General features: G+C 37.5%; 5 protein-coding genes across 9 annotated transcripts in view; 2 read left to right on the top strand and 3 right to left on the bottom strand.

Moving 5' to 3' along the window:
- Positions 1-3,008, top strand: part of si:ch211-272n13.3 (ankyrin repeat domain-containing protein 26) — a 37,861-nt gene extending 34,853 nt beyond the window's left edge. Inside the window, exons 44-45 of the mRNA XM_066668487.1 lie at positions 777-822; positions 922-3,008. Coding sequence (XP_066524584.1) covers positions 777-822; positions 922-1,085 — 210 coding nt within the window. The 3' untranslated portion in view covers positions 1,086-3,008. The remainder of the gene's footprint in view (positions 1-776; positions 823-921) is intronic.
- Positions 3,009-3,523: 515 nt separating this feature from the next.
- ccdc77 (coiled-coil domain containing 77) lies at positions 3,524-11,042 on the bottom strand. Of its 3 annotated transcripts, none has more exons than XM_066669500.1 (12): positions 10,920-11,042; positions 9,874-9,919; positions 8,131-8,308; positions 7,846-7,988; positions 7,530-7,626; positions 7,333-7,414; positions 7,001-7,086; positions 6,491-6,639; positions 6,081-6,327; positions 4,634-4,759; positions 4,370-4,522; positions 3,524-3,983 (listed from the first exon to the last, which is right to left on the bottom strand). In XM_066669500.1, exons 2-12 carry the CDS (start codon positions 9,903-9,905, stop codon positions 3,837-3,839), a joined length of 1,440 nt encoding a protein of 479 aa, XP_066525597.1. In that variant the 5' UTR covers positions 9,906-9,919; positions 10,920-11,042; the 3' UTR covers positions 3,524-3,836. The 3 variants fall into 3 exon arrangements, with proteins under 3 accessions (XP_066525597.1, XP_066525598.1, XP_066525599.1); XM_066669501.1 differs by lacking the exon at positions 10,920-11,042 and adding an exon at positions 10,697-10,808; XM_066669502.1 differs by lacking the exon at positions 10,920-11,042 and adding an exon at positions 10,418-10,471.
- hdhd5 (haloacid dehalogenase like hydrolase domain containing 5) lies at positions 10,577-16,094 on the top strand. The gene is made up of 8 exons (XM_066669503.1): positions 10,577-11,690; positions 12,427-12,633; positions 12,746-12,858; positions 13,315-13,408; positions 13,552-13,585; positions 13,682-13,856; positions 14,144-14,332; positions 14,444-16,094. Exons 1-8 carry the CDS (start codon positions 11,583-11,585, stop codon positions 14,853-14,855), a joined length of 1,332 nt encoding a protein of 443 aa, XP_066525600.1. The 5' UTR covers positions 10,577-11,582; the 3' UTR covers positions 14,856-16,094.
- A 1,228-nt stretch (positions 16,095-17,322) lies between these two features.
- Positions 17,323-21,490, bottom strand: LOC136694783 (ras-related protein Rab-19). Its single transcript, XM_066668582.1, has 5 exons — positions 21,378-21,490; positions 20,779-20,868; positions 20,262-20,450; positions 19,683-19,866; positions 17,323-17,833 (listed from the first exon to the last, which is right to left on the bottom strand). The coding sequence occupies exons 2-5, from the start codon at positions 20,833-20,835 to the stop codon at positions 17,556-17,558; spliced, it is 708 nt and encodes a 235-aa protein (XP_066524679.1). The 5' UTR covers positions 20,836-20,868; positions 21,378-21,490; the 3' UTR covers positions 17,323-17,555.
- Positions 21,491-22,050: 560 nt separating this feature from the next.
- On the bottom strand, positions 22,051-26,328 carry ccdc34 (coiled-coil domain containing 34). Of its 3 annotated transcripts, none has more exons than XM_066669499.1 (7): positions 26,117-26,328; positions 25,224-25,487; positions 24,641-24,758; positions 24,414-24,521; positions 23,340-23,498; positions 23,150-23,255; positions 22,051-22,824 (listed from the first exon to the last, which is right to left on the bottom strand). In XM_066669499.1, the coding sequence occupies exons 2-7, from the start codon at positions 25,478-25,480 to the stop codon at positions 22,622-22,624; spliced, it is 951 nt and encodes a 316-aa protein (XP_066525596.1). In that variant the 5' UTR covers positions 25,481-25,487; positions 26,117-26,328; the 3' UTR covers positions 22,051-22,621. The 3 variants fall into 3 exon arrangements, with proteins under 3 accessions (XP_066525596.1, XP_066525595.1, XP_066525594.1); XM_066669498.1 differs by having other exon boundaries at positions 22,053-22,824; positions 23,129-23,255; positions 25,986-26,123; XM_066669497.1 differs by having other exon boundaries at positions 22,054-22,824; positions 23,129-23,255; positions 26,117-26,305.
- Positions 26,329-26,599: the final 271 nt, after the last annotated feature.

The following is a 26,599-nucleotide window of genomic DNA, read 5'->3' as shown; positions in this document are numbered from 1 at the left end:
ATAATTACAATACATAATTTACAGATTGTGGGATATGGGCCATTTAAATCAAAGCAGACCATGCTGTAGGGTTACAAATCATGTTTAAAGCTATATCAAGGTGTGCGTTTAATACTACAGGACTTAGTAACCATAGAATTAGTAAACACAGTAATTTTTTTTCTTCTTTTTTTTTTATTTAGAAAAAAATGCATATAGCAATGCAAATGCATTTAATATATCGCCATCGTCCAGTGAAAAACATGTATCGCCAAAATAATATATTTACAGGAGAAGGAAACAATCTTAACTTTCAATGGAAGTCATTGTAAACATATTTTATTCAGTAATTTTGCAGCATTTCTGTTGGTCCATCCATCATGGACCATCATTCACACAGTGTGCTGTTTTCAAATAATTTGGTTAATTAAAAATCCACAAAATTTTTGATGTTTTTCATTGGATAGCGACCATGTGTTTTATTACTAAATTAACTCATTCCAATTCCACTCATTCCATAATGATGTGCTTGAAGCTTTGTGTTCTTATATGTCATGAGGTGTATAAAGATTATTGTTCTAATTTGAATTTTGGTACAAGCCTAACATAAGCTGAACACTTGGTTGGAATTTGCCAAAGAATTCATGAAAACATTTCTTAAAACATGTGATTTAGGGGCATTAAGACTTGGACTATTATTTAAAAGTGGAAGGTGCCTTCATGTCATCCTAAGCTGTGCTTTTTAGAAAAATTAGCATGCAGTACTGATAGGTTTTGTTTATTTTGCCTCCATCTAGATGCAGGCAGAACTGGAAAAGAACATATCAAAGGAGTTGGACTGTGGTGAGTCCTTTTACTGATGTACAGTGCTGTGAAATAAGAATCTTCAATTAAATAACATCAGATGTCTGAATTTCATTTTAATTTGTGTCATCCTCACAGCTGCAGCAGAGCTGGATGGTGATTCTGCACGGATGTCTCCAGTGGGGTCTGCCTGTGGCTCTCAGAAGAATCTGAATTTAAATCTGAATCTGGAGCAGCAGGACCCTTTGACTAGAGCTACACAACAGTACCTGGAGGTTCTCAAGAAGAACTATATGATCTGAGATTAGAACCAGTATACACTAGAACAGTCCAGTAATTATGTCTCTTAAGTCTAAGGTGTAAAAGTCAGCGAGAGACAAACTATTCAGCTGCCAGACCACAATACAGAATAGTAAGTTCTATAATTTATTCACCACATTTTAAGATCAGACATCTCAAAATTGTATGGTTTTAAATTTGCAAAAAAGTTTTGAATAAGGGAATTTTAAGGGAAAATTAAAAAAAAAACTCCACCAAACCTATCAAAAATTAAGAAAGAATTTACAAAATGACTTCTCAACTATTTAAAAAAAAATAAATAAAACAACCCAAAAAGCTAAAACAAAAGGGTAGACAAACCAATATACCCTGCTTAGAGTTAGAGAAGTAGTAAATGGAAGATATAAAGTTGCATTCACTGAAATTTGTTTGCACATTAAATAGTTTATTGTTGCACCTTTTTTAACATGTAAGTTTAGTCAATAATATTTAAATCTAACTGAAAACATCAAAATGAAAAAAGGTTTTGTCTGCCTATTGGTGAGTAATGTTGTGGAGACAAGCCAAATGAAATAAGTGAAGCATGACTGCTGATGGATGGAAAGACATCTTAATAGGAGAGGGTCAGGAGAGATGGAACATCACTTATTAACATCAATCTGAAACAATCAATCAACCAAACAGAGGAGGAGAGGGAGAGAAAGAAAACAAACATGAAACATGAATTATTAGGGCTTAGCATAATAACGATAAATGAAACCTTTCTAAAAATGGAGGCTATTGTGGATATGATAGTATTGTTGTTGATTTTACATTATTACAGAGGAAGTGATCACAATGGATTGGTGTATTTATGTATAGAGAGGAGAAGAGGAGTTGTATTAGATAAACTGTAAAGTCTGATCATCTTGTAGGGATATTTAAAGTTATTTTTATAGTGCGTTTTATAGAAACACTCTTTATAGATGAAATCCAGATGCAGGATTTGAACTTGCAGCAGAAATGAGACTTGAAAATAACACATTTCTGCATTTTGCAAAGTATAGGCAATTCTTATATGTGGAAAAGACAGGGATGGTGCATGAAATTAATCATGAGACAACAAGAAGAATGAGAGACTGTCAGACTGAAGAATAAGGCAAATAAAAGGATTTGAGGCAGTTACACAGATGTGACTGCAATAAGCCTTCAGGAAGAACTGTGCATTACTCTACCACTCTGTCACAGAAAAAAGGCCAAAGCCTAAACACTACCACTCCAATGATTTTATTATTTTTGTCTAGGACTGACAAAGCACTTTGTACCTCAGATACTCAGGAGCAAAATTAAATGTTTAACATTTTTTTTTTCCATTACCAGGGGTGGAAGCCATAATGGTTTTGTGATAAATGGGTATGTGCAGAGTGCAGCTTAAACAATCCCTTTTGCTGCTACATTTCTAAGTTACAGCTTAGTTATTTTAACTAAATATCTTAAATGTCTGAGTTTATATTCATTAGTGTCATTTTGTTTTGTAATAGATGCATTTTATTTAAGGATAAAATCTAAGTATTGGATTTGGTACCATGACAGTTATTGCCAAGTAATATCAATGGTACATTATGTGCTCTGGTGCAAAGAAGAAAAAATCCTTGTGGGCTGTATATGACTTTTTTCGACTTTATTTGCAATGATGAAGCTCAATCTGGGGATTTTTTTCTTCTCTTTTTTTTTTCGTTAAATGTGTAATACTTGAATTGCAATTGAGAATTGAAACTAAAATATGACCTTTCCAGGTCTCTGTGGATAAACCAAGTCCAAGCTAATTCTAGCAAACTGCATTGTGTGGTACAGATGTTTAATGAGTGTGCTTTTTGTGTCCCATATTTGTGGCCATTCAAAGCATTTCAGTATTGTCATGTTTAAAGAGCTGAAATATTATATTGATGGAAAACCTCAATTAAAGGAATGGCATTGTTTTTGCAAGTCTGTGTTCTTATTACATTTTAACTGTACAATCAGCTGTTTGGATGTTACAAAGTATGGCATGAGGTGGGGCTTAACGGCTGTCAAACTAAATTACAAATGAGTATAAACTAATAGGTAACTGGGAAGCACGATGTTGTCATCAATACCTCTTCTGCTGATGGCTTTAAAGCACCGACATACAGCTTCGTTTTGAGTTCGGCTGCATGTACACTGGACCATGACACCATGGACACTGTTCAGAGACAAGAATATTAGCTAGTAAGAGAGATGTTTCTCCTGCATGTGGTCAAACTACATGTGCACTTTTGTAGACATGTAAGTCTAGAAACGTCCCTAGCAGACATTTGTGACCCATTCTGAAAGGCATTTGAGTTTCCAATGACATGACTGCAGAAAGCACTAAACATCGATGGGAAGAAAAAAGTTTAACTGGGTGTATTGACCTAAACACACAGTTTTAATTAAAATCAGCTTTAATTAAAATCATCCATCATAGAAACAAATATATACAATCACATTTAAATAAAAAATACAATGTCAAAATCTTATACCAATGCTAATACTGCTAGCATTTCAACCTAAGCACTATATGAATGGTCTAAAACTAATGCACCTTATGTTTAATCTCTGGTCCTCTGTGTGAAATGAAGACATTATGCAGTAGAAATTGGGCAGAGGGCCATCACTACAACGGATATAAATTACAGAACAGTCATCCTTAATGAAGCATAACTTATAGTTTGGAATTTAGTATGCGTTGCTTGTTAAAGGCCTGAGAAATTTGGAAGCTCTCCACACTTCAGACATCAGCTGAATCTCAATTCATTCTCCAGTCCATATATCTTTGCTTTTAAGGTTTTTAGTTCCCCCTGGATTTTCTTGGTGCGAGCATTTGATTGTCGGACTTCATGCAGGACGGCCAAGTCTTGATCTGGTCCCACATTGAGAGTCACCTAATATAAAAAAAAAATAATTGAACTTCAAATTATGTATGGCATGGGTTATCGGTATTATTATTTTACATTATTAATGATAAAAATGACTTTCCCCTCTCATGCATGGGTTCTAAAGCACTGTATACATACAGACAAAATTCCAAAGAACCTGAAAATATCTAAGATTTTCTTGTAATTATGTTTCAAACTTTCATTTCATTGTTAGGAGAGGCCATGGAAAATAATATTACTAGTATTTTAATTAATAGAACAATACCAATATTATTAATTTTTTTAAATCTGTTTTCTTAAAGCAAAAAAAAAAATTTAATTCCTTCTTAATTTAATATATTTAATAGCTTTTGTCTTTATGTGAGCTGCTTTAATGCAAGTGGGTTAAGCACCTTAAAGAGTTGTTTTTCCACATCTTTAAGTTTCTGTCGCAGGTGTTTGATGTCAGTCTTGAAGCCCTCCACCTCCATTGCACGTCTCTTTTCGAGAGCCTCATAACGCTGAGTCATTAATTGAAGACGCTTGGCTATTTTGTCAGAGCGCTCCTACAGACACAAATTATGCAGATATCATGATTATCACTTGAATTACCTGTAATGCCCAACGTTAATAAGAGGCAACTGTCTTGAGTGAGGCAGGTTTTCAGATCAGTTTACCTTGAAGATTTCTCGGCCTACATCTCCTTCCTCTCGAATTTGTGCCAGATCTGTCTCTAGACCAACACACTGCTCTCTGTACATGTCTGCCAATTTATGGGCTTGCTTTAGCTCTTCTTGTAGTGCCTACAGGAAAAATATATGTGGTCAGACACTGACAGCAGCTTTGTTACCACGTTCCATACTTGACATATATCCTAAAAAGCCTATCCTTTTTTTTTGTGTGTGAAGTCAATGTAAAAGTTCAGTACGGAAAAAGTCAATATGGATCATTTATATTGGTCCATCTATGGTCAAACATGTGTCAAAATATGACTCCAGGACTTCTTTCACCATGCTAACTGGTACCTGTTTGCACAACAGGCTACATTTGACCTGCAGATGGACCTGGAAGATTACACGGTCACTGTGCTCTTCTATGTCAACAACTTTGTTGATAATGTGACAGTGGCAGGAAAATCAACATGTTTCCAGACCAGAACCCTGTACAAAGATGTATGTAATGTTTAAACAGCATGCCTTTAAATCTGGGGACACCACAACTTACCAGATTGCCAGGTCAATCCTGAAAAATCCTATAAAACAGGCTAAAGACATTTGCAGAGAATGTGCTGAAGATCACTTCTACTGAGGTGACACCAGGAGCATGTGGCAAAGATTCAAGTGTATCACTGGCTACAGGAGCAAACCTGTCTGCCCCCACAGTGACATCACACAGGTCAATGACCTCAAAAGCTTCTTCAATTGCTTTAAAACAGGAAACATGTGATCTCTGGACACCAAAAATGATCAGGTTCTCACACTGAGCACACATGATGGACAGGTACTTAACGACTGTGCTGAACAGCTAGCAGAGGTATTTACAGGAATCTTCAGTCTGTCTCTGGCAACAGTCCCTAAGTGCTTGAAGTCTGCCAACTGTAATGCCAGTGACGAAGAAAACAAACATTATCAATCTCAATACCTATCACCCATTTGCCTTCACAACAACAATAATGAAGTGCTTTGAAATACTGGTCCTCCATCGCAGGAGTGTCCCGTCCCTAGCTTTCTGGACACACACCAGCTACCAACAGATACACAAATAATGCCTCAAATGGTAAAACTGGGCTTGGTACTCCATTATTATATTGAATACAGGCACACCACAAAGATGTATATTGAGCCCTGTTCTATACTTCATCTTCACTCATGACTGTGCTCCTTCATTCCCCTCCAACACACTGGTTTTGCAGATGTCCCTGATTGTGATTGGCCTTCAGAATGAAGGTGCCGAAGTTGGGGAACATCCATTTCTGGAGGTCACAGAATGAGTACACTCTGATCTCCGACAATGATTACAGAGTGGAAAGAGTGGCCAGTTCCAAAGTTCCATGACTTACAGAGAATTTCAGTCATGTTAGGACAGGAGAGGACAGGACGCAATTAGCGCATTCACTGATCTTACCTTAATCTCCTCTCGATGCATCTGGCTGCTCTCTGGGGCTGACTGGGTGAGGACCAAGGGGGCTACAGAAGGTCCTGGAGGATCTGAAAATTTGTGTGATTCTCTTAGCCTTTCCTGGCAGGAGTCCAGCTCTCTGAGCAGCCTGTCCTTCTCCACCATCCAGCTCTTCTCACATCCTCGACTTTCAAACTTGAGCTGTAGAAAATCTCTAGTACTCTCATAGAGCAGGTTCTGTGTGCGATGGAGTCTAAATAGGAGAAAAAGTGGGACTAAAATATTCTGTACTGGTCTAGTTACATACATTTTCGTACGTGTTTTCAATGCCAAAGAAACATCACAATCACTTATTCAAGAACATGTCTGTAGCAGATAGTGTGAGCAGAATTAGATTTCAGAAAAGGAGGAGCTACTTTTCAGTGAGAGCAGTTATTCTCTCCTCGTCTCTCTGATGCTGGACCTGTTGCTCCTCTGCGTGAATTCGCCTGTCCTCCAGCAGAGACTCCACCTGCTCTTTGGCCAGTCGGGTCTGCTCCTCCAGCTGTGCTTGTAGCGCCTCCACCTGACAAACATAAACACAACATGCAAATAATGCCTGGAAAAATATCTTGTCCTATAATGTTAGCAAACCTTTCAAAACCATTTTTCAAGACTGCGTTAAGATCACTATTCTTTAAACATTTTGCGCCCTGTGAATATGTGTAATGTATTATACCCCACACTATACAACAATAACCATATTGAGAACCATATTGTTGCTCAGCTTCTATTGACAATAAATAAGAGGTTAATAAAGTTATTTTAACAGAAAATACAGTGAGACTTGTGAGTGTCATAATAACTTTTTGTTATATATCCAATTTTATTTGAACTGATGTTTGTAGAGTTGTCTTCGGTTACCTTTAAGAGATCCTTATACACACCTGTAACAGTAATGTCTGGTTATCTTTCTTGTACTGCTCTGAATTTGCGGCATTTCCTCCATCCTTGGACATCCTCTTGCTTCCTTCTGAATAACAACAAAGCAAAATGCTGAACTAAGGAAATTGCTAAAGCCCAGACTACATTAATCCCAACTGATAAGCTGATTGGAAGGGATAAGTACATCACTTCATGGATTTGCAGTAGGATTTAAGGAGCCCTTGATTCAGAATCTGATCTGTGAACTCATGCTTTTGCAGACCTGAAGGAGATGGTTTGCTTAGCTTATGAATCCTCCTATGAGGATCTAAAACACACTCCGAGGAACACAAACCTTTAGCTGTTCCAGATTTTGGTTTTGATACTTTTCCATACTCCTGAGTCCTTGGTTGGAGCTTCTTCTGAGGAACAGTGACCTAAGAAAATGTTAGAAGTAAGCAGGATCTATGTAATATTAATGTTGCCATATATTCATTTTAGAAAATAAGGACTCTGACTATAATAATAATAACATTAATAATGTTTACTTACCATGTGTGGAGGTTCTCTGTGAAAATAGGTGATTTCACCTGCATCTGGTCCCACAAGGGCTAAAAGGTGCTGAATTTTCTTTCGATCTTCTAGCTCTCTGGAAAGCAATACAACAGGTTACAATTCTAAATCATTCACGCAGGTTACATTACGATATACGCAGTCATGAGAGAAACATGATGCTCTGTTTAATTCCACTCTGGCCATTTTCTTAGACATAGATTAAGCTTACATTTTGACAAGTGAGTCCACTTTATTTACTGACCATTAAACACATCTGCTGTATCTCTGACTGACGAAAACAGAAAAGTCTCACTTGATCTTAAGTCGGTCATTCTCTGCATAAAGGCGGAGTGCCTGCTCTCTCTCCTGGAAAAGGTAGACCTGCATGTCACTCAGAGCCTTCTGCAGCTCTGCTATCTCCTCTTCACGCTGACGAACCTCCCACTGCAGCTTGTGCTGTTACAGGCACAAACACACACTCACTAAATTTTACAGTTCAAAAACTGCTAACAATCCACATATAAGTCGTAGCATATCTACATCTCTTTTTAACACACAGTGCAAAAAAGAAGTGTTTGTCGTGTCTTTCCTGGTCTACCTGGTCCTCTGTAGTGCTCTTGTACTTTTCTAGGAGCTGCAGCAGGTCATCATGTTCTCCATCGAACTGGGCCACTTTCTGCCTGTAGAACTGCAGCAGTTCACGAGATGGACGCAGATAAGCCAGACGCTCAGAGATGGGTGGCAGAGGGGTGTCTGCCTCCTGCTTCCTCTCACAGCTAATCCACAGAGTAGATTAAAGAAAAAGGGAGAGGAGATAAGAGCCCTTTTTTTTTTTAAATACAATAAAAACAAGAATCTGTGACTTGTTTATCCTCCTTAACCTTTATGAAAAGACAACTTGATTGTCATATCACAGATTTTAGTGACTGCGTTATATAGAATACTCCAACTTTTTGAGAAGAGGATTGAACACAAACACGCACCTAAAACCTGAATTAATAAAAAAAAATGTGATTTTATCAGTGTAACTTATTGAATTGAGTCTGCATATGCATGATGCTTAATTGTTGAAGGGAGGCAACACTTAAAAGCCTTAAATATACAATATATAAATATATGAAAAAGAATACATGATATAGTCCTGAACTACATTACAAATACAATGGCTCTGCCCAGACAGTCTATTCCTACCCCAGACAACTTGGTAAATACACTTCAAATTGTTTCACTGTGTACCATTAAATGAGCAAGGAAAATCTGTCCTTTTTTTTTTTTTTTAAACAAACAACGTTTAATGTATTGAACTTATAATATCTTAACATTGACTCTCCATCGTTCTTCTCAAAAGTCAGAATCAATGAACATAACTATGGTATTTCTGTCTGTGGATGTTATGAGGTTCACAGGCACACAGCTTTTCTTTCGGTACTGTAGAAAATGCAGTGATGGAACTGACATGTTCAATTTTCTAAAACAGTGGTTCTCAAACGTTTGAGACAAAGTACTACCCCTTATCAAAACAAAACCTCCAAGTACCACCTATGAGTCTTATCACTGAAACACATGCTCCCCTGGTTCTTACTCTGTTCTGGAACAATTATTCTAAAATAATTACTAACAATTAAACAAATAACTGGGCCTAAACTGAATGTATTAAACAAAATGATACATTCATGAGAACAAACAAAATAATAATAATAATAATAATAATAATAAGAGAGATGAGGCCAATTTAATATTTATGAATTATGTGCTCAAATCTAGGTGAAAACAACATGGAGGAGGTTTGGAGCAGGTGCTCACAGATTCTTGGCACTGGTAAAAACAGGTCAAGGAGGTGCGGCGCTTGTAGTTATAAACTGTGTTTTGGGGATCTAATGATGTAGCCACGTTTCCCCTTCAGCTGAGAGTATTACCTCTATTTTTGTCTTCACCTGTACAGAATTCTTACTTTGTTTCTTTCTATTTTTGCCTCTGGATTTTGCCTTCTTGGTTCAGGAGTATGTCTCTTTGTGTTGTTTTGCTTGGTCTCTGCTTTTTTGCCTTTTTTCCACATTTCTGCTTTGCCCATTTTGTAATAAACTCCAAATTGCTCATGTCTCTCTCTAGCCTTGGTCTATGTCCAGAAAACTGTTATATTTTCATTTTGCATATAACCTCTTTTTGCTTTATATACCAGTTTAAGAACCACTTTTCTAAAGTATATAATCATTTATGGGTATACACAACTTGTAAACAAAGAAAGTGAAAAGGCGTATTTGATATCTGACTTAATATTTCTGAAATACTTAAATCACTCAAAGCAGTACCATCTTAGGGTTGAAGACAATGGAAGACTTACCCATCTTTGGCACGCTGGGGAGGAGAGTCCATCACAGTTTATTGCCCTTGAAAATGGAGATAAATATGATTATTAGCCAGTTTAATGTATACCATTAATGCAGTACAATATATGAAATAGACCTAAAATTAGATCTGTATTTGATGTTCCTGGTGGCTGGGGGAAATCCTACAACGTTTCTAAATGTTAATCTAACTAGCTAAACAATCTAGAAACAGATAACACACATGTAATGTCGTTATGGTATGGAAAAAATATAATATAACCATATTTGAGCACATTTTCAGCACACAGTGTGTACATATTTAATTTTTCTGATTTTTAATAAGTTGGCATGTGACAGGTAAAAAAAAAACACTTAAAAAATCTATAACCAACAATTATAGGACTGATAAGATTGGTTCTTTAGGTTTATGGTGTAAAAAAATCCTGGCTGTATAACTTTGCCCCTTTGAAACTATTTTTGTAACACTGCAATTCATTCATTCATTCATTATCTGTAAACGCTTATCCAGTTCAGGGTCGCGGTGGGTCCAGAGCCGACCTGGAATCAAGGCGGGAATACACCCTGGAGAGGGCTAACACTGCAATTCCAAAGTGGCAATACTCTGCCATTGTGTTGCCGGATTACATCGCTCATTAAATGCTTATAACTACAACACACGCATGTTAAACACTTGATTTCCACTAGAGGGGGTGAGGAGGTCGCTCCACAGCGACGGAGGGAAATTTGAACACAACAGAGAACTGCAGCTGGGACGAGCCAGCAGTTAATAAACAACACAAAATAGCGAGCAGTGTGACTAAGAGGAGCCTGACAAACCCTCAGTTCAGTCGGGGCACATAAGAGTCAGTCAGACCGACAGAAACGATGAGGATTTAGAGAAACTCTCAGTAAGGTTCGGTCACAGACCGAGAGTAACGGTAACGAGTTCGTACTAAAGGACACAAACTGACATTCTGACATTAAACGTTTAATCTAAACTTGTCTGTTACCATCTGCCTGCAGCAGTTTTGTGTAAGATGTAAAATAATTATTAACTCACCTTAATCTGGACTCGAACTCGTGTTTTGTTTGACTCGGTTGGCTTGGTGTAATCCGGAAGGTGTTGCTCTGGAGGCGTCATCGAAGCGAAACCTAACTCGGGTGTGTCTCAGAAGACTCCATGCTCCCTTCTTAGTGCACTACACTGGTCCTGAAACTATATACTCTAAGTGCTCTACGTGTGGGTAGGGGAGACTTGCAGCCTATGTCTAAAGACTATAACCAATCCCGACGTACAGTGCACATTCTGAGCGTTGAAGCCATTACTTTTTGCCCTTCATAGTGCACTACTCAGGGAGAATGGAGCCGTTTGGGCTTCACTCAGTCAGTATGGGACCCTCCAACTCTGAGCCAGTCAGCCCGGCCGGCCGGCGGAAGACCTTTGTTAGTTTATTTGACTCTTCTATATTAAGGGTGAACTCTTTTAATACCATGTTTTGTATGATCAAGGAGAACTAATACGTGGACCCGGGTAGTCCCTTGGGTTTCTAGAAGTACGGTAAATGTGTTGATGTTTTTAAGAGAAGTTTCTCTTTCCACTGAGATGTTTGTGAGCTAGCGCTTGTTGACAGAGCAGCAGGGAGATCAAATTACTGTATGAAGAAGGGTCTCTCTCAGGCCAGAGTGCGGAAAACGGCCGTGTCACTTACTCCACAGCGAAGGGATGGCGGAGTTTATTCCCAGGTTTAACCTCCTCAGACTCGGATGGAGAGCTCTGAGTTTCAGCAAAAGCTCTTTGACACTTTCAACGCAACCTCGCCGCCTGAGCAGTGTAAGTGTGAGTTAATTCCCTGTGCAGACCGTAACGTTAAAATGTTGCTATTCGAGAATTAATTTTTTTTTTAAATTACACGGTTCAAATAAAACATCTCATCCAGTGAGGGCTGTTTCATGTCACTTATCTCTTTTATATGTACCAATCTATACCGGCAAATGAAGATTAAAAACTATAATAATCTATAAGAAGACTGCTGCAGAACTTTCTGTAATAATTTACCTTTATTTTAATGTACTGTGATACACTAGCTGCTGCCTGCAACTACTAGAAGATATACTACAACTTAATTTTAAAATGTTCTCTACAATTAATTTTATTTTTTAATTTAAACAATGACATTGGTGTATTTTTCCTGTAGATCAGACCTGTGTGTGGCCTTAAGTTACCTCAACCCCAACCCTCACTCAAGAGGACCATGTACTTTAAAAATATAAGCCATTCATTTGTATGTTAATTTGCCTTTTTGGCCCTTGTTGCCCACCACAAACATTGCACTTTGGTCTCTTAAGAAAACTTGGACGCCCCTGCTATAGTGTTTTGCTGTTGTTGACTTTTTCCCCCCTCCATAAGGTATTGATTAAAGATTATGACCCTTAAACAAATAGCTCTTGTTTATCTTGTCATGAAAATCATATGCATTATTTTTATTGTTCCTCTTACACCATCAGCTTGTTTTCCATCTTAAAACACTGGCCTGTTTTTAAAGATCTGTTTCTTGAATCCTCCCCAGTCTGGAACCAATTCTTTCGGTCTACTCTTTGATATTGATGGAGTCCTGGTCCGTGGAAAAACTCCCATTCCAGCAGCAAAGCAGTGCTTCAGGAAACTGGTTGATGGAAATGGAAAGTATAAAGTCCCTGTGGTTTTTGTGACCAACGCAGGGAACTGTGTCCGGCAGATCAAAGCTGAGCAATTATCACATCTTCTTGAAGTGGAGGTAGATCTTTTAGTTAGTTACACCAATTACCTATATTTGCATTGTTATTCATTTGTAAAAACTATGTTTTTATCTTGTAGTTATGAACTCTCTCCCCCCTCCCCCTCTTAAGGTATCCCCAGACCAGGTCATGCTGTCCCACAGTCCATTGCGGGTTTTTCATCAGTTCCATAATATGTGTGTGTTAGTGTCTGGACAGGGGCCAGTCTTGGAAGTTGCACACAAGTATCCTTAAATCTTCAGGTTATTTTCACTTATCTGAAATTTCCTTCTACTAAACTTCTAGTCAGTTCTACTAAACTACTGTTCACATAGCTGGTTAAATGCTAAATGTATGTTTTGTTTTTACAGTTTGCAAAGAATCATTAATCATTGATTGTACTGTGATTTTGAAAAATAGTGCACAACAGACTGAAGTATTTAACTGTTAGTAAGCTAATAAAAGTAAAACGTTAACTAGATAAACAGATGATTTTAAAATATAATAATACGGAGGAATTCCAAAAATGATCTGTTGATATTCTACCAATCCATTTGTGCATTTCATATGTACATTTCCTTTTACATGTTTAATTTGTATGCAACGTACAGTTCAAAAAATCTAATCACTGAGGGTCAGAAAATGCAGAATAAATTTCGGAAAGTTTTGCCATTGCTTTTCCTTAATAAAGTAATCTCTAGTTTGGGTTTTCAAAATGTAATCACCATAGATATGCTGCGAGAGGTATACCCTCTTCTGGATGTAGTGGATCACCATCGAAGACCCAAAGATGTGGTGAGTTAGGTTTCAACATTGAAAATAATAATTTTATTTTTCAAGACTGGAAATGAAAATCTAAATTTTAAGAATCTAGGTATTTTTAAATAATTTCAACATGTTCTTATGATAAAATATTAATTAAAATAACAATATTTTAGGTTCCTTCTTCTAAGGAATTGCCACCAATTGAAGGTAATACACTGAACCTGTCCTTTTTTCCTCCTCTATTATGTGTTGTTGCATTTTTGTGCTACTCCATGTGGTTTTACTAAATACTTTTATTTTCAGCTGTCGTTCTCTTTGGTGAGCCAATCAGGTGGGAGACTAATCTACAGCTGATTGTGGATGTACTCCTGACTAATGGAAGGCCAGGGAACCCTCTAACATCGATGTGTTACCCACATATACCTGTGCTGGCCTGCAATATGGATCTGCTGTGGATGGCAGAAGCAAAGAATCCTCGGTCAGTTTATATATTTATTTATTTTTAATTAACAACCATGGCTACTGTGTTCATGATAGAAAAAAATATAGATATAATGCCCCCATATTGCAACTAACACTCATATTGGTCGTAATATTCTTTATTAATTGTAATACTCATGGTATAACCTTTTGCAGATTATTTTGAGAAACGAGAACCTCATGGAATTCACTCACATTCTGTTTCACATGTTAGGTATTGCACCAGAAGAAGGAACTATTCAATGCTTTGCATTAAAAACACTTTGTACCCATGTTATATTTCAGATTTGGTCATGGAATGTTCCTTGTCTGTCTGGAGAGCCTCTATAAGAAGATCACAGGTTATGATCTGCAGTATGAGGCTCTGATTGGGAAGCCCAGTGTGATAACATACAACTACGCTGAGCTGCTGATCAGACAACAGGCAGAGAGTCTGGGCTGGACCGAATCTGTCAGGAGACTTTATGCAATTGGGTGAGCTATGCCTAATTCTGCTGCTGTTTTTTATCTATTATTTTTTGGTTTACGCTGGAATTTGTAGGCCTTCTGTGTTGAATGTATCTAACACAGACCTGTCTCATACAGGGACAACCCAATGGCTGATATCTACGGTGCAAACCTGTATAACCGCTACTTGCAGTCGATGCGGCATGCCAGGGCTCAGGTGCAGGCTCAGAGAGGCTCAGCTGGTCAGGTAGCAACTGATATTCAGTTTGAAACTGTTGATGATGCTAAAAACTCAGGTAAGGTAATGGTTGGGGGCTCTTATGAGCACCGTCTGCCAGAAAGTTGCAGTTCCATCCTGGTCTGCACTGGTGTCTACAACAGAGACCAGCAGGACCTGCCCCCTGACCATACTGTTACAGAACAAAGAATCTTCCATGGCCACCGGGACTTTCGTTTTGACCCTAGTCTGACCCAGCCCTCCTTTGTGGTTCACGATGTACAGGAGGCTGTTGAGCTGGTTTTCCAGCAAGAAGAATGGCCTCTAGAATAAATCAGAGTATCTTCAGGCCTGCCACAGTGGTTTACTTCACACACTGGAAGAGTGGGCAGGACACATTTTGCAAGTGAAGAAATGCAGTACACTTCTACGCCAGTTAAAGCTAGAACTTACAACTTTTAACTGTAATGACATACACAACATAATTCAGTATGTTTGAATACTTGCGTTTTGCGTATAATGTTTTTATGGTTAATGATTTATAAAGGACGCCTTATTAGTTAGAACAGTCAAAGGAATATTCAAGAGCAGATTCCTTTAACTATTGTAACAGTTTTGGTCTTTAATATCTGTTTTTAAGCAGCCTTCAAGTTTACTTTTCTGTTTTAGCACCGTTATTATAGAAGGAGTGTTTTTGGGCAGTTGAGTATTGAAAATTAAGTTTTTTAAATTCTTGTTTATCCATAAGCTTTTACCATATATTCTAAACAATTATTCTTTGCCAATTCTACCTGCTGTTGATTCTCCCCCCTCCTACACATTGGAGGCAATGAAGTGGAGGTTATCATGTGCTTTCTTTGAGATGTGACGCCAAAAAAGGCTGCTTCTTTTGGAACTGCAGCTAAACTACTTTAACATCACTGAACAGATAAGATTCCCAGACTCAAATGGCAGAGTCATCACCAAGGATTGAACTCGCACTGTCCTGATGATACGGACAATGTTTACACCACTGCACCAGTCAAAAGCCCCATATTTTGTTTCTGACAAAAAATGCTACATATCCTGTGCTCAGCAGTGCAATGCAAATCATTATTCTTTGTTGCTTTTTAAAAGGGATTCATTTTATTTGATAAATATATTTGCCTTATTTGTCACAAGGTTTTTTTTATTTTGACATTTGTCATTTCTTGCTCTCGAGCCAATTAAATGTGATTTTAGAAATTTGTCCTCAGTGTTTTTATGTTCATTGTTCACACCCATTGCAATTCTGAATTTCTTTTAATTGTGCATCCAATGTTTCCATGTGGACGATAACTAAGGTTCTTAAGTTAATTTAAAATATAAAGTTTCATACATCACTATATATATATATATACACATTTTTTAATGGCTAACTATAACGAGAGACGTATATGTCAGTACATGGGGTGGTGTATGGAGAGAGGTTAGTCTCAAAAATGTGTACAAATGTGTACTCAATTACAAATGTGTAAATGTTAATCCACAAGTTAAACACAACTCACAAATGTGTTTCATTCTTTACAAATAAATGCATCCCAATCTGTGTCTCACAGTCTGCAATTTGTACGAATACAGTTACATTCAGATACACGTTTTTGGTTTTCATAGATATATCACACTTTTATGCGAACATAAACACATTTGTTTAAATTTACATCGCAAATATTTGTAAAATCGAAGTCTTGAATTTAAAATGCATTTGTAAATTGTAGACACTGCGTTTGTGGATCAAGTCATTCGTGTTTTCCGTGACGTGCATTTATTCATTTCCTCTCATGGGTTTTTGGATTTTGAGACTTTCCTTTCGCATTTCACCCGCTCCACAGACAAATGCAGCCTGATCCACAAATGTGGCCAGCAGGGGAACAAGGCACCGCTGGGTGGCACTGTTGTTTTAGGACGTGGGGGACAACTTAAACGGAGACGCATTTACGCAGCATTTAATGTGGAATTTCGAACAAAACGCCGCCAAAGCTTCATATCGGAGAGTTAGGAGCTGGTGATCACTGAACGCTTTTGAAGGTGCCCTAAATTTAACGACGTTAAAGTCCAGCGGAACTTCCCTAATTTCGTTGCAGACTAGGGTTGTCAAATAAAATACGTTAAATCATCCCGTAATTGGACACTAAAAGCCGTGTTGCATATTGGACTGATACGGGACGCGATGTGTTTCGTAATTTTGAGAATGGATTGTTAAAACGGGTGATTTCTTTCAGACAGATGCTCTCTCTCACCCGGAGGGGCAGATACCCCACAGTTCCGAAACAGAATATGCGGTTCTAATGAGATGACCAATGGGTCATCACTTTTATTTAGCCAATCAGCAGCCAGAGTTAGCTGTCTATCATTTACTGCAACAGCCAATGGAGTTATAGTCCCGCCTACAGGGGGTTGCTTTGCTGCGGCCCTGAGAGCAACAGGCCAGTTCTGAGACACTGAGGGATACAACAGTGCCACCTGCTGGCCACATTTGTGGATCAGGCTGCATTTGTCTGTGGATCGAGTGAAATGCGAAAGTCTCAAAATCCAAAAACCCGCGAGAGGAAATGAACAAATGCACGTCACAGAAACAAACGTGAGTGACTTGATCCACAAACGCAGATTCAACAATTTACAAATAAATGTTAAATTAGAGACTTCGATTTTATAAATAAATGCAATGTAAATTTAAACAAATGTATTTATTTTCCCATAAAAATTTGATATATCTATGAAAACCAAAAACATGTATTTATGAATGTAACTATATTTGTACAAATTGCAGACTGTGAGACAGATTAGGATGTGTTCATTTGTGAACAGTGAAACATATTTGTGACTTGTGTTTTATTTGTGGATTAACATTTACACATTTGTAAAGTATTTTGAGACTAATCTCTCTCCATAGTGGTGGGGTGCTGTAAATGAGATCACATAATTTTTCCCAGTTCTAAATGTGGTTAATGCTAAGGCTAAGTAACAGTCAAGTGGTAAATCGTTCCTGATAAGGTATAATCCCTCTAGAATATTTCAGCAGTCACACGACTTCTTCTGAATGGACTCCCCTTCATTTACTGGGTGAGAGTCAGAATACAGGAGATAACTTGGAGCATCTAACTGGATGTCATGATGCATCAGGCCTCCATTTCGCACTATTAGTTCCCGAGCCATTAGCTCAAAGGCCTCTTGTACGTTATGGTTTTCTTTGGCGGATGTCTCCAGGGCTGCCAGAGCCCCTGTCTGTTCTGCCAGTGTACAAGCATCCTCAAACAATACCTGTCTCTGAGGTGCCAGGTCACATTTGTTGCCTGAAGATAAAAGAAGGAAAGGAAAAGTAAGATCAGATGACATATCTCTGGGGTGAAATACTAAATGACTTTGATTCAAGTCACAGCATTTCCATATAAACAATAAGTACTAAAATTTATAAACTGTTGCTTCTTATACATTTCATTTGAAATCAAAAAGATATAAACTCATTTTTTGAGGGTTCTATAATGGTCCTTTAGTAAAGAATATACAGTCAAACCTTGACTTGCTAGTGAATCGACTTAAGAATTTTCCGAGATATGAGCCGTCGATTGTTTTAAGATGCGAGCCGAGATCTGAGTTACCCACCACTAGACAGCCCATCAAGAGTTCAGTTCACTTGGTTATCTTGCCTTGCAAGCATCTCTGTCGTATCGCTGTTTTTGTAGCATTAGTATTTGTGGTGAATAAGTTAAGCAAAAGAGCATGAAAAGAAAACCTCCCCAACTTCCTCCGCCAAACTCCTCCACCTCTATGGAGTAAAAAAAAAGGGGTCAAAAAGATTTTGAGCTTGTAAAACAATACTCTCAAATTTGTAACTGTGTTTGAGCAACCACATACACGTAAAATTCAAATCCACACATGTATTGGAATGCACAAATGTAAAACAACAACAATAATAATTTAAATTCACAAATTGAAAAATATTTGTAATGTGTAGAAATAATATTTAAATGTGTACAAAAGATTTGCATATGTAAATCAAATGTCGTGAATGTGTGAATCATTACTTCTCAAATGGCTTAAAATATGCCAGGTTCCAAATGTGACAGTGGGAGTTTTTGAATGAGGTGGAAAAAATCCATACATTCGCCTTCTCTGCTGCGTGTGTGAATCTTTTTGCAGTTGCAGATTTAAGACCCAGTTTTAACGGCAAATTGATGGACCAATAGGAAAGCTTTAGCTGGACCAATCAGTACTCGAGGTTTGTTTAACTAATCAGAACATTGATTTGTTGCTGTCAACCATAGCGCTTTTCCACCAAATGAACCGGTTCAGTTCCTGATTCTTGGAACCTTGGTTCTTTCCAGTGAATTCCAATAAGTTCTTATTTAAAAACATACACAAAAAAAAAGTGTGGTTTTGGGGTTGGGACGGATTAACGACATTTCAATTAATTTTCATGGGGAAATTTAATTTGATATACAAGCAAATTGAGTTACGAGCTCAGTCACAGAACAAATTAAACTCACAAGTCAAGGTATTACTGTAGTTCTATATAGAAAACCTGAACACTTGAAGAACATTTTGCATTATTAAAAGGTTATTTGCATTGTGATGGGGTTCTTCAGACTAATGGAGAATGAAATATAGACCGTTTTATATAGCACAGTTCCTCAAGTTTTTTTTTTTTTTTAAGTTGTGTGTGTGTGTGTGTGTATATATATATATATATATATATATATATATATATATATATATATATACACACACACACACACAGGAAGACACCCTGGGGCTCCAGTGCATCACAAGGCATCACACACTCACACCTGTGGACAACTGAATTGACCTACCAACACGTGTTTTGAACTGTTGGGGGAAACCGAAGCAGCCACAGAAAGAACACACCAAATGACCCAATGTAAGGATTCTATCCAGAACTCCCAGCCCCTGGAGTTTTGTGGAAGGGACCAGCAAATACCATCATGCCTTCCCATTGTAAGGACATTTACATGGAAATTACTATGGGTGCACCTTAAACTAGCATAATTCACAGATTAGAACAAGTGTCCGGACACTTCCAGGAACAGGGTAATCATGAATATTACAGGTATACAAAAACATATAGCAAAAAGTAATGCACTACCATGAGAAAGAGAATGAGTTATCTGCACATGCACGCACCTATAAGAACAAAGACTACATTGGCAGCTCCATATTGCTCTACAGCCTGTATCCAGTGAGGCAGTGAATCAAAAGTGGTACGACGTGTCAGGTCATAGGCAATCATGGCCCCATGAGCACTGCGATAGTAACTCTGTGTAATGGTGCGGAACCGCTCCTGGCCAGCTGTATCCCATATCTGCAGCTGAAACACAGCATAGATCTTTTATAGAAAATACAAAATCAAACTGATAAAATTTATGTTTGATAACTGGATCTGCAACACACTTCTACAATGCCACAGTAGTACTACTACATAAAACAACAATAAAATAGTGCTGTTGCTTATAACAACTAGCATTCTGTGGAAAAACATTTCTTGTAAATTTTGTGGGCTTTGCCCTTAATGAATAACCAACTAAATGGAAATACTCTGCATTATGGGAAAATAGTGCAACAGTGTGTGCGGCAAGGTCAGTGTTCTATAGAGGAAAGCAGACAAAGAAATCTTAATGTCACAGTACTATTACAATATCACAAGTTATCTCCAAACCTGAGTATGTAAATTGACCATTATTGGTGGTATCTTAATGTACTCACCTTTACTTTCTTGCCATCAATGTCCATGGAATGCACAGTGAAGTCTACCCCAATAGTGTTATGGTGTTTATCTCTGAATTCTCCAGATTTAAAGCTGTGGATAACACAGGTCTTTCCAACGTTGCTGTCTCCAATGAAGATAATTTTAAACAGGAAATCACAGTCATCATCTTCCTGTGCCCCTGTAGACTGCATAGCCATAATGAACACTGAGATGATATCACACAAAAGGTTTCCAAGACTCCCTGTACACTTACCAGTGCAGTTTGCTTCAAATTATCTAAGTAGCTTTTCTCATACTGACCAGTGTTTAGATTATAATGTCCAGCATTATTGATGAAATAGCAGTTCCATTTTCAGTCTGTCAAAATATGTGTGACATTTGAGAGGATCCTAGATGTTGAACAAATTTTTGAACTACTCGTCTGGCAAATACTGTTGTAAGAATCAATGCACTTCTCATTCTGTCTCTTTCTCTCTCTCACACTGAGTAAAATGTACACAAACACACCCCTACCTGTCCTGGTAGGTGAGATTTCCAGTTGCTTGCCCACTTCCACTTACACCACTGCATCTCCTGGAAATGTTTCTAAGCAAACTTTGGAGCCTAACAGAACATGAAACACTGACATGTATAAGCCACTTAAAACGTGTAAAATCTTCACCATTTGTAAAAAAAAAAAAAATACAAAAAAACAAAACAAAACACACACACAAAAAAAACTAAACAAGAAACAGTTCAGGACATCCTGCTATACAAACACAATAGTGAGCGCACACGCACATTTTCAACTTCTTGTGGGGTGACCTTTGGTCAGCATAACAGCGTGTAAACACATAACTCACTAAAGCATACCCTGTCTCACTCTAATAGCTTTCTGTCCTTATAAGCAGACGAGGAGATCAGCTTTCAGAAGTACATTCAATTCTCTGAAGCAGCAAGACAAAGAACTGCCAGGGATCCAGAGCAGCCAAAGCCCTCCATTCAGTCTGACTGCCCTCCCCCGTCTATTACCTGCCCGACACATTCCAACAAGCATAACCCGACAATAGAAGTATTGTTACAGTACACAATCTTTTAAAGCAAAACTGAAAGAGAAATATATTTTTCATTACCTTCAGTCCAGTGAAGTGTTTCCCTGCGTCATACGCAGTGACGATGAAAGAGCATGAATGTTTAAGACCCCTTCTCATCTCATCCTTCTATTCATCCTCCCACATACACTCACGCTCTGCCCTGGCATCAACACAGAGGGCCACAAGGCACTGCCGGACACTGGACAATACACAAGTGCGTGATGACCACATCTGGCATTCAGCCCTGCCTTTGAGTCAGAAGCCTTTTTTGTGTTAAGTCACCAGAAAACAAATTAGTAGTACTGAAGTTGAAACAAACAAACAACCCCCACTGATTCTTCCGTTAAAGAAATCTATGATCAGATTCTCTAATTAAATCCTATATTTGATTTTAGTCACAACGTTATATTGTATGTTTTACTTCCATTGAGCTCAAGTGCACAAGCTGCCACAGAGAAGTCTTTGTGAGACACAAGAGTAGGAGTAGCCATGGTGCCTGTATGTATAAACAACTATCAAGACCCATTAACTACAATGCTTATTATGACAGCCTCAACCAGTCTGGTCTTTCCCTGTTTCCTTGGAATGCTGATGTTAACATGACTAAATGCAAAACATCTGAGATATTTAACACACACACACACACACACAACCTGTACTCTTTGTATTCATACGAGAACATAAATGTTACAAACCGTAAAATACACTGCTATAGTTTATATTTAAAAACTGAACAAACAATTACAGCATGAAAATATATGATTTTTCAAATGTATTTATATATTTTTTTTATTTAGTGCTCATCTTTTTCTAGAGCCTTGCAGAACCTAAGAAACCCACACAAATTGCCAGCTGAGGCCCTGGGTCAGCAGTCCACTGTCCTGAGAACACCAGCAGCTTCTTTGAAGGAGAAAATTTGACTGTATAATGTTGCCATATTCACTAAACGTCTACAAACTGTTCTAGTCTTTCCAAATATTTCTTAGGCTTTATTTAGAAAATGAAATTAATGTTTCCATAAAACATACTTCTTAATTATTTATTCATTCTATCAAAAAATACCCAGAGTTGTAAAACACGTTTGTCTGCAGTCAGTGGTTTGAAAAACCAATAGATCACAGTAAATACAAACTTGCTAAATGTATGGAGAGGTGTACTATACAAAACTAAATACTCATGTTACAGGTCCATTCCTTAAAAGCATGAATATCTTTACAATTGATCCAATTTTTTTGTAGAAGTTAATAAAAGTTAATGTGACTGTTTGATTTTAAAACATGATGTCACCGTCTTTTGTATGCAAAGCTGATAGTGTCTTTGGGTTTGTAACTGAGACAAGGAGTTGACTGATACTTTGGTAAACTTGGATTTTTCCTCCGTGTAGGGCCTTTCCTGGGTGTCCTGTTTTGCTGGGGGACGTGGATGGGCTTCCATGGGATAGGGTTCACAAAAGTAGGTGAGGGATAGTTTAGATTGTCATAACCACCTAGAAAACAACGAGTATGTTTATTATTTTTTCATATGACCATGATTAGTAAAACAAGCCTCAGACATCTGTCACATGTAAAGCCTGTGTAACAACAATGCATCAAAATAGTCACCCCTGCTCTACGCTAAGCGAGAGCAAAACAATGGTTGTTTCTCTTCTGTGTGGTAATTTGCATCTTCAGACCAGTGACTAAACACTGACATTTATGGAGGTTGATTTATGTGTGTAATTTTAACCAAGACGGTACAGAAAGTCTTGTTAGACTAAAGACTTATGTTCATTTAAAGACAGATTTTCTCACCAGCTGAACAGGTTAACTGACATTTATGTCTGTCTCTGTCCTTTATGCTGTCAAGCCACTGTTTAAACGTCTCTTCTGCCTTCTTCTTCCGTTCTATTTCCGCCATTTCTCTTCTGTTTTTTTCTTCCTATCAGGAATATGTAACAAATTAATTTAGAAACAAAAAGTATAGATTTTTATTATGGTTTTTATGCCTCTAAAAATAACTTACTTTCTCTTTCAGCTTCTTATCCATTTCCTCTTGTTTTTTCTTTCTTAGCCACCCTTTATATTTTTCTTGGGCTTTTCTTTCAATCTCTAACCGTTTCTTTTCCTCATTTAGCATTTCTATATTCTTCTGGGACTCCTTACAAAGCTTTTCTTGTTTTTCCTGAAAAAGAAAATGAATAAATTGGATGAATGAATAAACTAGGAATATGATGAAACTTTGAATATTTGCAGATGCACCAACTTTTATTTTTAAAGAAATCATATCCCCTTGTATTTGTAATGAACTGTATAAAATCATGCAATTAAAAATGTGGATTTTTTTTTTACCTCATTTGGTATAGTTACTTTACCTTGAAAATGTTATTATGCTTCTCTCTCTGTAGCATGTATAGATGTGTAGTAACTAGATATATTAAGCATTATCATTCTTTCATTCACTGTGGGTCACTACTTATCCAGTTCAGGGGTGAGGTGGGCCAGGAGGCAACACACCCTGGAGGGGGCGCCAGTCCTTCACAGGGCGACTACATTTACCCAGGCATATTTAAATAATCAAATTACTGAATGCATGTACTTTCAAATTGTAATATTTGTAGTTCTACTATCTATATTAGATACTAAAAGATCCATCTTCTTGATCAATCTATCCATTTATCCACCTTTTATAAGTTAGCTACAACTTAACCATTCATGCAATGGTGTTTTATTGCCACTGCTTATGTAAATAAATAAAAAAGTTCTCAGATTAAAATAGAAATAATTATGAGAACAAATTCAGGAATTCAGGGACGTTAGAGCTTATTCTCAGAATTACTATAATTTTGATCTCAGATAATAGCAGCTTTCATTTTTCCCTTATGCTGATAGATGCTGGATTAAGAGGTTCCACTGCAGTTCGAATATTTATTAAATAGTAGGTTTTTGATCTGCTATTTGGTACATGTACTCAAGTTAGACTTTTAGTCATTAGTTCTTAGTCGGTATTTACTTAACTGTGGATTTAAGCTAATCTACTCTCCAACGCACTAGTTACCTTTTATCATTACTATACATAGGAAAAGAATAAATTAAATACCTGTTCTTTCTTCATTTGGAGCCACTCTTGGATTTTACTCTCATTGGCTGCCTTTTTCCGCTGTTGATCCCTTTCTTTTTGTTCATTCTGTTCTTTCAAAACTTGTTGCTGAAACACAATGGTTGCAGAACATCACATTTGCAGGTTTTTTTGCTGCTAATGCTTTATTTCCATAAATTACATTGGATGAAGATATGACTGCTTAATTATTTCATGAACTAACATACCTCCAAAGCTTTCTGTTGCATTTTGATTCGCTCTTCTTTAGCTTTGCTCACAACCCACTGCTCCCATGCACTCAGATTTAACTTTGCAGAACTGCCGTGCGCATTAAGTGACTCGTTTCTGAAAACACAACATCAGTTTGTACTATAGACAGTACAATGGTGGTTAAATGAGAAATCAGTAATTTTCCCATCAAGATAATAAACAGGTTTATTTTCCACTTAGCTGTAGAGAATATATAAAGCATTAGAACAGTATGTCTGACACATCCATGCCACTAGGTGTCAATATAATTGCTGTTTTCAAATCATGAGGAATTGCCAGAGAAAAACACTTATTTTTCTGTTAAAGGAAGTATTCACTAAGTAGATTATTAACCTTCAAATGTAATGAACTGGCCAGTATGTTTGTTGTCAAAATCTTGCTAATATGGTTTTTGACGAGATCTTAGGCTTAGGCTTATGCAGATAAATGAAAATGGAAATATTTGACACCAAAAATATTTTTGGGTTACACAGATTTCTGTCATAGCACCGTTTGTGGAATTAGATTTTTTGGTAAATCCTTTCTTTAACACAAGTGTACCTGCTTGGACTGACTGATGACACATCTTCATGAACCACAAGAGAGTGGCTGTCAGCCGGTTGTAACTCTTTTTGTGCTTCTTCATTATCTATATCCGAAAACTCAAAACTATCATGGTAAATGGGAGAGAGCAAAGAGTAGGTTGAGTCTCCAGATGATTCCACACTCTTGCTTCTAGGGATGCTCCTCGGAATAGTAGATTTACTTTTGAGTGGTGTCGAGGTAAAACTTTTGGACGAAGCAGACTGCAAGGCCATCACAAGCCTGAGGGGTTACAAAAACACATTTATGAATACTATTTTTTTGCTGCTAGAATTCACGTGTCGGTAAAAGTTAGAAATCTGCTGAGAGACACCAACTGCAATACATAGCTTAGTTATAACCCTCATTAAACTGGCTCACATAACAGAGATCTTAGAGAGTTAAACTCAGTGAACCAGATTAACTTTGGGCGGAACAGAGTCAATACAAATAAACACAAACGCATACTTATTCTAGTTCTAAACCTAGGCATATCTTTTTGTTCTATATTTAACTCGTTGTTATCACAAAGGTGTTTAGTAATGGGCAGTAGATAATGCTTAGTTTTTTACATTGTTTAAGTCACTATTTCTCCTGGTTTGATACACCCCGTGAAGGATTTAAAAACTGGTCATCTTTACTTGTAACAAACAGAACAACAACAACAACGCTTTTGTTTTCACTGAGCAGAGAAACAGTAAAACATGAAATCACTAGCTAGCAGAACGTTAGCATGCTTACGTTTTAGGGCGAGTTAATTTTGTTAGCAAAGTAACGCATGTCTGCCCGATGCTACTTTACTACTACTCACTACTTTAATATCTATATTACATATCAATGCACAATTCCATATTAAATACGGCTAAACTCACAACTTTGTAGAGAATCTCGGTGCTAACTGTCCGTGGTCGCAGTCTGTAAACTGTAGCTAGTAGGTTGTCTGTTTGTTCTTTAGCCCCGCCTCCTCAGCGCTGAGAGCGCAATACACACACGTCAATCATGTTTAGAAGGACTGTGATTGGCTCTTCGGCTGTAACCAGGCACGCCATTATGGAAGCCTGTACCCTAGTAACAAAGCGTCCTCCCGCTGACAACTATGAACATATGATAAACTGATAATAAACAGGGCACAGACCGCAGAGGGCACTATGGTATGGATGACCAAATCTTTGAAAGACCAAACCTGCCAAAATTAATTAATATTTCATTATTAATCATTATTATCATTATTAATCATTATTATATATACAGGGGTTGGACAATGAAACTGAAACACCTGTCATTTTAGTGTGGGAGGTTTCATGGCTAAATTGGACCAGCCTGGTGGCCAATCTTCATGAATTGCACAATGCACC

This window comes from Hoplias malabaricus, chromosome 4 (genome assembly GCF_029633855.1).
Source record: "Hoplias malabaricus isolate fHopMal1 chromosome 4, fHopMal1.hap1, whole genome shotgun sequence".
NCBI lineage: Eukaryota > Metazoa > Chordata > Actinopteri > Characiformes > Erythrinidae > Hoplias > Hoplias malabaricus.
This window is presented reverse-complemented; position numbering and strand designations above follow the sequence as displayed.

Coding starts and splice junctions, on each gene's coding strand:
- ccdc34 (XM_066669497.1), bottom strand. CDS start 25,480: ATGGCCTTGCAGTCTGCTTCGTCCAAAAGTTTTACCTCGACACCACTC. Junction 23,256..23,339: donor ATAAGAAGCTGAAAGAGAAA/GTAAGTTATTTT, acceptor TATTCCTGATAG/GAAGAAAAAAACAGAAGAGA. Junction 22,825..23,128: donor TCAGTTAACCTGTTCAGCTG/GTGAGAAAATCT, acceptor GTTGTTTTCTAG/GTGGTTATGACAATCTAAAC.
- ccdc77 (XM_066669500.1), bottom strand. CDS start 9,905: ATGGACTCTCCTCCCCAGCGTGCCAAAGATGG. Junction 7,415..7,529: donor ACAGAGAACCTCCACACATG/GTAAGTAAACAT, acceptor ACATTTTCTTAG/GTCACTGTTCCTCAGAAGAA. Junction 6,640..7,000: donor ACCAGACATTACTGTTACAG/GTGTGTATAAGG, acceptor TATGTTTGTCAG/GTGGAGGCGCTACAAGCACA.
- LOC136694783 (XM_066668582.1), bottom strand. CDS start 20,835: ATGCAGTGGTGTAAGTGGAAGTGGGCAAGCAACTGGAAATCTCACCTA. Junction 20,451..20,778: donor AATCTCACCTACCAGGACAG/GTAGGGGTGTGT, acceptor ATGGCTATGCAG/TCTACAGGGGCACAGGAAGA. Junction 17,834..19,682: donor TGTAGTCTTTGTTCTTATAG/GTGCGTGCATGT, acceptor TTTTATCTTCAG/GCAACAAATGTGACCTGGCA.
- hdhd5 (XM_066669503.1), top strand. CDS start 11,583: ATGGCGGAGTTTATTCCCAGGTTTAACCTCCTCAGACTCGGATGGAGA. Junction 12,634..12,745: donor CACATCTTCTTGAAGTGGAG/GTAGATCTTTTA, acceptor CCCCCTCTTAAG/GTATCCCCAGACCAGGTCAT. Junction 13,586..13,681: donor GGAATTGCCACCAATTGAAG/GTAATACACTGA, acceptor TTTTATTTTCAG/CTGTCGTTCTCTTTGGTGAG.